Source organism: Solanum stenotomum, chromosome 6, assembly GCF_019186545.1.
Source record: "Solanum stenotomum isolate F172 chromosome 6, ASM1918654v1, whole genome shotgun sequence".
NCBI lineage: Eukaryota > Viridiplantae > Streptophyta > Magnoliopsida > Solanales > Solanaceae > Solanum > Solanum stenotomum.
Window position 1 is genome coordinate 35,867,989 of NC_064287.1, and position 10,531 is coordinate 35,878,519.

General features: G+C 32.6%; 1 protein-coding gene across 1 annotated transcript; it reads right to left on the reverse strand.

Annotated features, from left to right (window-relative positions):
* Positions 1–7,178: 7,178 nt before the first annotated feature.
* On the reverse strand, positions 7,179–8,971 carry LOC125868697 (ribonuclease 3-like protein 3). The gene is made up of 4 exons (XM_049549289.1): positions 8,719–8,971; positions 8,383–8,564; positions 7,575–7,718; positions 7,179–7,481 (listed from the first exon to the last, which is right to left on the reverse strand). The coding sequence occupies exons 1-4, from the start codon at positions 8,969–8,971 to the stop codon at positions 7,179–7,181; spliced, it is 882 nt and encodes a 293-aa protein (XP_049405246.1).
* Between the last annotated feature and the right edge of the window lie 1,560 nt (positions 8,972–10,531).

Genomic DNA, 10,531 nt, shown 5'->3' on the forward strand with positions numbered 1-10,531 from the left:
TTGTACCGTAATGGATTTAAGCCTAGATATTTTGTATGGATTGATCATGGAGAAAGAGATGGATTGGATGGTATGTTTTATAATTCTCAGCATGTGGATGAATATAATATGGTTTCACCACATGGTCAAATTAAGGTTGAACATGATATGATTGAACATGATAGGGTTCATGAAATGATCAATGATGCTTTCGGGGTTCAATGTGGGATGGAACCGGAACAATATTTTGATGAAGCTCCTAATGAAGAAGCAAGACGCTTCTATGACCAATTAAAAGAGTCTAGTCGTCCACTATGTGAAGGGAGTACTCCACATTCTGCCTTATCAGTTGTGGTTAGATTAATGAATATTAAATCAGATTGGAATGTTCCTAATGCGGCTATGGACTCAATGGTTGATCTTTTGGGTGAACTGGCTAATCCAGAGTTTAACATACCTAAGAACTTCTATTAGGCAAAACATTTGATTTCCAAGTTAGGATTGACATATGATAGAATTCATTGTTATGTTAATGGTTGCATTATTGAAGTGAGGTATTCAGATTGGCCTAAGAAGAAGATTGTATTGTTTCGGTGTGAGTGGTTTGACCCATCACATAGAGGCACAAAGATGGACCATCAACATAATATAATTGAAGTTAAGCACACCAGGAAATACAAAAGTTATGATCCTTTTATCATTGCACAAAATGCTAAACAAGTGTATTACGCTTCATATTCATTGTGTAGAGACAAATCTGATTGGTGGGTTGTTATAAAAAGTAAGCATGTGGGAAGAATTGAAATTGACAATGTCTTAGATGTGACGTATCAAAATGATGTTGCAATTGTTGAACAACAAGCTGATGTTGAATTGAAAACCACACTACAACATCATCAACACATATTAGAAGAAGTATCTGATGATGAGATACTGAATGTTGAGGAAGAAATATTCGAGAATAAGGAAAATGAATCATTTGATGACGGAGAATGGGACGATAATGGAAATAAAACAACTGAGGAGGAAGAATGGGAGAATGATGGAATTGAAACAAACGAGGAGGAATAGTGTAGAATGACATATATATGTGTGTGTGTGTGTAAGTTAGTGTATTTTGCTAATTTTATTTAATTTATAATTTTTATATATATTATGCATGTAAATTTGCATACATATGTCATCAGGCAGTGACAGTGATAGTCATCGCGAGCATCTTGGAGTTAGCCAGACTAAACATGCTAAAAAGAAGAAGTCTAGGAGACCTATAAATCCTGAGGATATTACAGGATCTATTTCTTCTGCGCCAGAGCGCATCAGCCATGATACTCATTTATTTGTTGTTTCGTTTGGTACGGCGGATCCGCGACAATATTATCCTAATTACCGTGGATCAATCGGTGCTTCCTCTACTTCACAGGCATTTTCTTTACGACACTACAAGGACCTACCTTTACAGGCTATTCGTCGAGCACGACCCTTATCGGTAGGTACTCCATCTCCCACAGGTACATATCCTCAGTTATCTGCCATGAGGATTGGAGATTCTAGTAGTGAGTAGTCAGATGCTATGATAGGTACGCCTCCATTGACTCAATGTTTTGTGCATCCTGATGTATCACCCTCATCTACAACTAGACCTAGTGCTACACCAGATGATGAGATGCCTGCTCTAGCTCCTGGCCAGAAGGACAGACTTGGTAGAGTCATGATTGAGCCAGATGGATCATCATAATTTTGTTTTGTTATCTATTTGTTAGTTTATTTTATTTATTTCTTATACTTTAATATATTATTCATGAACTAACATATTTATTATGTGTTTTGCAGGTGGCTGCCTGGGCATTAAAAGACTGTGTTAGAAGATTTTATACACAGTCTTATCCCTCTTGGAGCGAGATTCCAAACAGTATACGCTAAACGATGTTTAATGAATTTAAGGTATATATTTTTTAGTTAAGTTTAGTATACTTTACTTTTTTTTACTATCGATCTAATTAACGTTATTCAATTTTTTTTCAAACAATGTGTGCTTGGGAGCCGAGGTGCAATTTGGTCATTACGACCACATTTGAGAGGAGGGCATCTGCAAGACTGTCTAGCTGGCTAAAGAAAGTTCGGGATAGTGTTGAACGTCCGGATTGGATGTTGTCTCATGTTTTTAATGAATTGGGTCTAAATTGGAACACAGACAAGTTTAAGGCAATATCAGAACAAGCTCAAAAGGCTAGAGGCAGTCTTAAGGGTGGCTCGTTGCACACCGGAGGTGCAAACACCGTTGGAACAATTACAAGAGAGATAGTAAGTTCTAATTCAAACTTTTAAATAAATAATTAGTTGATTCATATATATTGTTATAAATTTCAGTTTTTATTTATAGGAAAAATAATTGGGACACACTCCCATTGAGCCGGAGGTTTTCAAGAAGACTCATATCAGGAAAAAAGATAATGAGTAATGTGTGGGTGGAGGAAAGGGCCGAACGAACTTTTGTAAGTTATTTAATATGAATAATATATATTAATAGTGAATATATTTATGATATGTATATATATTGATGTCAATTTTTATATTTAATATGTAGAATGAGTTTCATTAGTACGTCGCTGAGAATCTAGATAGTTTGGTCGAAATGACACCTGAACTATCCACCCAGATTTGGAAAGAAAAAGTGGTAGGGGGGACACACAAGGGTAGATGCTATGGTCTAGGCTCTCGAAACGATGTAAGACGGCTCCAGTCAGGCTTAAAAGGATTGGATCGTCACGTCAAGTCGAGGCACTTGATAGTGTTCAGATTGCTGCTATGTCGGCTCAAAGAGCACAACTTACATCGGCAATGACAGAGTCGGAGCAGAGAAGAGTAACTGAACAATGAAGCATGAGCGAGACCGTTCAGCGAATCAAAGAACAAGTGATGAACCTCACTCGTCGACCTACTACTTCGGCTCCCGAGAACACCGACAACGACAGTGATGATGAGGATGATTATGTAGATTTGACTCCCTAATTTAGATCTCTAGACATTTATGAAATTTTGAAACGAATTTTGAAAGACTTTATTAGTCTATAAAGTGTGATTTAGATACTTTTGATTGTTATTTTAACTTTGTTGTTTTATATTTTGTGTAGATTGTTTATAATTGTGTGTTTGATTGGGCTGAATAATGTATAATTGAATTGAATTGAATTTGCAGGTGGGCAACAGAAACTGCCAGTTCCTGCTGTCAAAAAATTTGCAGAAAAAGTGACGAATAGTGTGGTTTTGTCCGTCGCTTTTTTTGATTTTCCAAAATAATAATATCCAGAAAAGAGATGGACAGGGTCCTTTTGTCTGTTGCTTTTCTGGGATTTTCAAAAATAAAATTTCCACAAAAGCGACGGATGGCGTCGCCATTTGGAAATTAAAAAAATTAAAATTAAAATAGAGAGACGGAGTCCGTCACTTTTGTTAAAAAAAAATTCTAAAAAAAAGAGTCAAAAAGTGACGCAGTCCGTCACTTTTTGAAAAGCATCGAGCTAAAAAGCAATGGAAGTGACTGCGATGCTTTTCCGTCAATTTTGACCAAAAAAGTGACGCAATCCGTCGCTTTTAATTTGATCGTCATTTTTTGGCAGTTTTTTAGTAGTGCAAGCTAGGGTTTCAAAGCCTTCCTATCATGTTCTTCTTCAAACTCCTTCAAGAACGTTGTTCTTCCAAGTATGTCAGGTTATTCATTGTGTTGGACTAGTTCGTTATCGCATCCTACATCTCAATTCAGTCAGTAGCAAGTTGAAGCTAGGGTTCTGCCCTCAGCTTTATAAAATTCATATATTGTGAGATTGTGATACTTTATGCATTTAAATTCTTGAATTATTATTCATGCACATAGTTCCACCTGAACCCTATATGTTGAGTTTTACCAAAATTATTTCAAGTCGGTAACTTTCCTTACATTGATTTTGGAATTTTAAAGTGAGTTCAAGAGTATCTTAATGTATCTTTGGAGAAGAGCTTAAGGGAATATAAATGGGTCCAAAAGTACTATTTTCACATTGAGAAAAGTTTTAAGAAGATCTTAAATAGTTTTCAAAAACATTTCAGCTAGATAAAGAGAAGTTCAGTTAACCTTAAGGAAAGTATTTTTTTTTTCACATTGAAAAGAGAGTACTATTTTCCAAAAAGTATAAAGATTTTTCAGAGTATTTTACAAAAATTGAGTACAGTTCAGTTACCTCTTTAATTGGCTTTTTTTTAGTAATTATCTCAACCCAGTGATTATTTTACATGAGCATACAATAATATATTTTTGTAGTATTGAGCACAGATTTGAGGGAATGTTTAGATAACTCATAGCCCCCATAAACTACATATCCAACATAGATAGGATCATACCACAAGATGTGCGACTCTCCACCTACCTCAAGAAAGTTTTTTAGTGAGTCCACCAGTTCAGTTGCGTTTTATATTCTGTCATGGTATAGGATGGCTCTAGCAGCATAGGTAAGACATTGTATCGTCATGAGGATCATAGTGATGGTTGTCTGTTAGAAAAACTATCAAGTAAAATGTCTCTCTCTCTCTCTCTCTCTCTCTCTATATATATATATATATATATATATATATATATATTAGTTCAGTATTTACTATTATTGCATTCTTATAGTGAGATCTTAAATGATTTTCATCGTGATTTATACTATATTTTAATTGAGTTACTTTTCGTCTTTCAGTTCAGTTATATGTTTTATTTATCCCTATTACATACTCGTACATTCAATCTACTGATGACATTCGATCTGCATCATTTCATGATGCAAATTTAGGTACTTAGAATCATCAACAGGAGTTTCATTGAGATCACATCAGTTGTTCATCAGCTTTTGGTGAGACCTCCTTTGTTTCGAAGGACTCTAATTTTGTGATTTGTTAGTTGTAGCATTTTGAGGTGTCACGGGTCTTGTCTTGACAACTATCCTTATACAGTAGAGTTTTTATAGATAGATAGTCGTGGTATGTTTGTAGTATTCAATTTCAGATGTTTTATTTAAAAAATAATATTTAATACTTGTATATTCAGATAGTTTTGAGATCCTATAAACTACTACTTTTTTTTTTTAGTTTTGATGCTTGTGTATGTTTGAGTTAGTCAAGGGTTCACTTTGGGACCATCAATGGCTCTCGATTGCTGGCCACGTCCAAAGTGTAGGCTTGAAGTGTGACACCATAGTTGTCGTTGGGGATCTATGGGACAGCCAGCAAGATAATTCCTATTAAACTTTATACTTTATTCATTCATTGGCTACACGTGCATCGCATCTTCTTGTGTGGTGTGTGTCTGTGATTCATTGACTTGTATGGTTTTGGTGCATTGTTTGCCTTTCTCTCCACCGGTTGTGTTGTTTACGTACAATTACCTACCAATCTTATTGTTAGCACTATCATATCTATTGACTAATCCATGTTTTTGTACTTGTACTACACTTCTGCATCTTTTTCTGATGCAACTCCCTGTACGAACCACCCTCAATGAGCGTTGGATCTCCCATGGCCGTAAAAAACTCAGATTATGGTGAGCTTTTTGCTTCCGGAGACTTGTGGATTTTCTTTCTTTGTATTTTTTATTTTGGTTATACAAACATGATGTATATAGCCTTTTTATACTTAAATTCTCTTGTACCAGTGACACAAGGTCAAGGGATTTGTTTGTCTATATAATTTTTTTTTCTCAATCACTGTCGTGCCCGTTTTGTATATTTTGTAACGTATTTATATATCTATTCTATGATCCCCATTTTGTATCTTTATTTCTGCTTTTGTTTATTATTTCTTATAAAATTATTGTCTTCCGCGTGTTTTGGGTTTTGGCTTTCCTACTGGGAGGTTTATGGTAGGCGCCATCATTGACCGATTTCAGATCGTGACATTTTCCGGGAGAGAAGTAAAAGGAAAAATATAGGTTCCTTAACAATTTCGTACAAGGGATGAGTCTATTGCGTAACTTAAATAATCTAAATTCTAAAACTTTTTTGATATGTTCTAAACATTCAATATCTGAGGTCGATTGATTAAGAGATTACATGATAAAGTAAAGATGCTAAAGTATTACTATAATGCTAAAAAGACATCAAACACTTCGACTCATTTGTGGAATGTTTTATCTACTATTTCCACCTTTTATTTTTTTGTTATGAACAATATTAAAGCTTTTTTTATTGAAAGATATTCTTAGCTGATAAATTCTTCATTTATGACAAGTTGAAAGTAATTTTAATGTCGTAAACACCAATAGGATATCGATCAAAATATGTTGAAGGTTTGCAGGTTCTCCAAAAAGAACGTATTCTCTCGAGTGGGAATGGGTTGATTATGTCGTATCAAGTACTATTAATAATCTAGCTAGAAAAGATGCAAATAATCTTTGAATTGCTTGTATTCTTAGGTGTCTCGTAAACTTAAAAGATAGTGGAAAAACACAAGAATAACGACTATTAATTAATTGCATAGGGTTGTTGGAGCGCAAGGATCAAAAGAAGGGTTCATGCTTTAAGTGGAGCGAGAAATTTTACTTTTTAGCGAGTATTTGAAGTAATGAATATGAACACATAAATGTCCCTTTTGTTTAACTATGTTAGCATTTGTCTGCCCTCTGGGGTAAAAATTGAGAAGTGGAGAAAATAGTAAATTCACTACTCATATTGTAATTATTTGAATTTATTTCCAATGAAATTAAATTTTAATGAATTGTTAATGGAAGGGAGGATAGTATTTCAAATTTAAATGAATTATTGTGCTTAATATAAATCGTCATGCTAATTACAAAATGTACTACTTTCATACCTCGATGAAATTAATAGCATGTCATATAGGATTTTCATTTCTTTCTTTCGCACGCAGGCAATTTCAGTGGTGGCATATATAATGTAAAACCAACCTCTAATCACCAAGATTTACGGTGATCGTAAATGATATATCGATGATGACAATGTAAGATAAATTATAGACACGTAGACTTTGTAAACAATAAAATTTAATCTAATTGAGAGAATTTTGATAATTGTTACAATATTTGATCGTCTATTGCAAATTTTGAATGGACATCTCATCAAAGTTTGACTCGTTGGTAAAATATTAAGATGAAATTTATCGAAAACGTTAACATCGAGTCAAATTATGCAAATTTCATATAAAATACTAGCAGTTTTGTGATAGTAGTATTTTCAGCTTTGCGTTCCATCACAATGTTGATCATTATCAATAGTGGCTTTCTCACTCAAAATTCGAAGAACTTGGTAATATGCATTGTGCGCAGCCCTATTTTTTGCAGTTATTTTTTTCCCACTTGATTTTCCTTTCCCCACAAATATTTCATCAACGAAAACTTCAAACTCTCCATTTTCATCCCATTTATCAACAAATTCTGTCTTCAATCCATTCTTCTGACATAACTCGTACATTTTTGTAATTGGATTAAGCTCGAGTTTTTCTGGAGTAGTTAGAGGTTCCAACAAAAAACTAACCACCTGTCATAAAAATATACAATGTATTATTTCTTTTTTTTTTAGAGATCTCCAATAATAAACAATTATTATATAAATTAAAAAATTAAACCATACCTGCCAAGTTGTATTCATACAATCGGAGTCAATAGAGATGGCACCAATCAAAGATTCAACAATATCTGCAAGAGTCTTTGGGGGATCAATGAGACCTAGTGAATGCAATGGGTACTCCAATATAGCCTCTTTGAATTCTTTTACCTGTCAAAAATAACCAGCTCTTTGAAAAAATAAAATCTAATACTTCCTCCATTTTTATTTATGTAATGTGCTTTGGCTTATAAGAACCAACTTTATAAAATAATTTATTTTAAAGTTTATCGTCCAAATAAAGACATATATTTGCATGGAAAAAAGTTATTTCATTAATGATAAAATAAAAAATTGAAATTTTTGTCGTACATATATAGATAATTATTTTTTTTGGGACAAACCAAAAGAAAAATTTCTCACTTAAATTGACACATACATTCCAAGTACTTTTTGTAAATTGTACTGGTGTAGGTTACCACCTTCTACTATCTCTTTTCACAACTCAAAAGTATGCATAAAACGTAAATTTATGTTTTATTTTTAAATATTAGGCACTGCACTTTCTTAAATCTTTTGGTTCTTATAGGTATTATAATTATTATACACATTTTTATTTGAAATTTGTTAGTCGTCTTTTTCTTTCACCACATTCATTAGCTTACTCTCCGTTACAGACGATTGATGATCCAAACTAGAAGAAATTTCTGTATACAAACCACTGAATATTAATTCAATTCATATACTATTTTTTTTTTTCAAATTTAGTTGAATATATATAAAAACAAATAAAGAATGTACAAATGAATTGATGAGTCTATTGTAATGTACTTACTTGTCCTTCAAATAAAGTCATCTTGTGACGTAAATAGTTATGTAAATTGTATTTGATGGCGACTCTAGCAAGTTTCTCATTATCTACGTTGGCTGATCTCAACGTTGTTAGCCTTCCGGGAGGCAGATCAGGGTAATCAAAAAATTGTTTTTTTGTTACTAACATATTTAGAATCGAGTCACCTGCATAAGATTTGATTGAGTGAGCACAGAGTTTAAGAGAAAAAGAAAGACTTTGAAGCTTGTGATATAAAATAAGTCAAAAGAAAAGTAACGAGATAAGTTGGACTAGAGAGTCAGTAGATGGTTAACTTGCCCTAGATCCACTTCTAATTACCTAACAACTCCAATCTCTCATATGATTTACTGTTTTCTTGGAAGGAAGAGTGAGTAAAAGCTTCATGCAACAAGTTGGGATTCTTGAATGTGTATCTAATTATTTTCTCTAATTCCTCCACTAACATCCTCCCATGCTTGTGATCATCATCATGTGTCAACTGATTTCTTATATTTTCTTCAGTTAAATGAAGGTTTTGTGATGATGGAATATTAAGAGAGGCAAGATTTTCTTCTACTTTGTTTACTTCCATGGCTATATATTAGAACAAGTAATAAGAAAATTGAATGAAGGTCTCTTGATTTATAGAGTGGGTTTATAGAATAATGACAATGGGAATGTTGGGTTTTAAAAGGTTTATATGGAAAATGAAAAGTTGTGACTTTTATGAAGAGTTGTATTTTTTCTGAAAAGTTGTGATTTTTGCGAAAGGTTGTGACATTTCTGAAGGGTTGTGTCTTTTCGGAAAGATAGTGACTTTTCCTAAGGGTTATGACTTTTCCAAAGGGTTGTGATTTTTCCAATAAGGAACACTAATCACCCCTATTCATACTACCCTTTGTTGTCCATAAATAAAAGGTTTCCTCTCATTTTTTACAATGAATTTATGTCATTTTCCTTTTTCTTCACAAACAAATTCTAGTGTACTTTATTACCTTTGAGTGATTCATTGACATCGTGGCTTTAGGTACCTATACAATAGTGATTAAGATCATTTTATCATGGAAGAATATATTCTATTAACCTCGGTACTTGAAGGCAATACTTTCTTTAAGGACACACTGTGCATTAAAAGGCCTCGATTTTCTTCTTTTCAGTATTGTTTTTGTTTTGTTGCAAATTATATTTTCTTTACTGGTTTTAACTTTCTAGTTTATAAAATATACTTTAAACTTTTCTGTTTCTAATTACGAAGTTCTGCAAAATATTGTTTTGAGTATCTTAGTAAGAAAAACTTCACCATTAATTAGAAAAAGTGTAAATAAAGATAAAGTCTTTATTGTTAGTATTTGTTTATATTAAACCATGTGTCACTACCTATATACAGTAGTGATTAAGATCGTTCTATCATGGGAGGATATCTTTCATTAACATCAGATACTTGATGGCAATATTTTTTTTAATGACACACTGTGCATTAAGAGGTCTCGATTCTCTTCTTTTAAATATTATTTCTATTTGTTGCAGATTATATTTTCTTTACTAGTTTTAACTTTCTAGTTTATAAAATATACTTTAACCTTTGTTGTATCTAATTACAAAGTTCTGCAAAATATTGTTTTGAGTATTTTAGAAAGAAAAATTTCATCCTTAATTAGAAAAAGTGTAAATAAAAATTAAGTCTTTATTGTTAGTTTTTTTTTTATGCGAAACCATGTGTCAATTAATGACAGAGAATGACTACTACTTACAAAATTGTGCTTCACCATTTATCAATCATGGTTGTATCATTACACAAACAACATGCCATTTGGTTGCCTATACAAGTCAGACTATATTTTCATGACGATTTATACCGGTCTAATATGAAGTAAATACGATCTCACAATGAATAAAAGTACTTTACAAATGATTATGAAAACAATATTTATATTGTGTGGGTTAATTGATATTGTGGTCATTTAGTTTCTCTAGTATATGATATTACTAGTATGCAACCTTTAATTGACTATCTACTTGTTTAAAAGAGTTGTATTCTTTTATGAAAGAAAGTCACTTAAAATATTACAACTTTTTCATAAAAAGAAGAGTCTATAAAACTATTTTGTATATCCATGAATATTGGTGAAAAGTCATATGTCATGTTTGTGTT

Excerpts from the sequence above, each read along its gene's own strand:
- LOC125868697 (XM_049549289.1), bottom strand. The coding sequence starts at position 8,971 with ATGGAAGTAAACAAAGTAGAAGAAAATCTTGCCTCTCTTAATATTCCA. Across the intron at positions 8,565-8,718 it reads TGAGAGATTGGAGTTGTTAG|GTGACTCGATTCTAAATATG; the intron begins GTAATTAGAAGT and ends AATCTTATGCAG. Across the intron at positions 7,482-7,574 it reads GTATGAATACAACTTGGCAG|GTGGTTAGTTTTTTGTTGGA; the intron begins GTATGGTTTAAT and ends TTTTTATGACAG.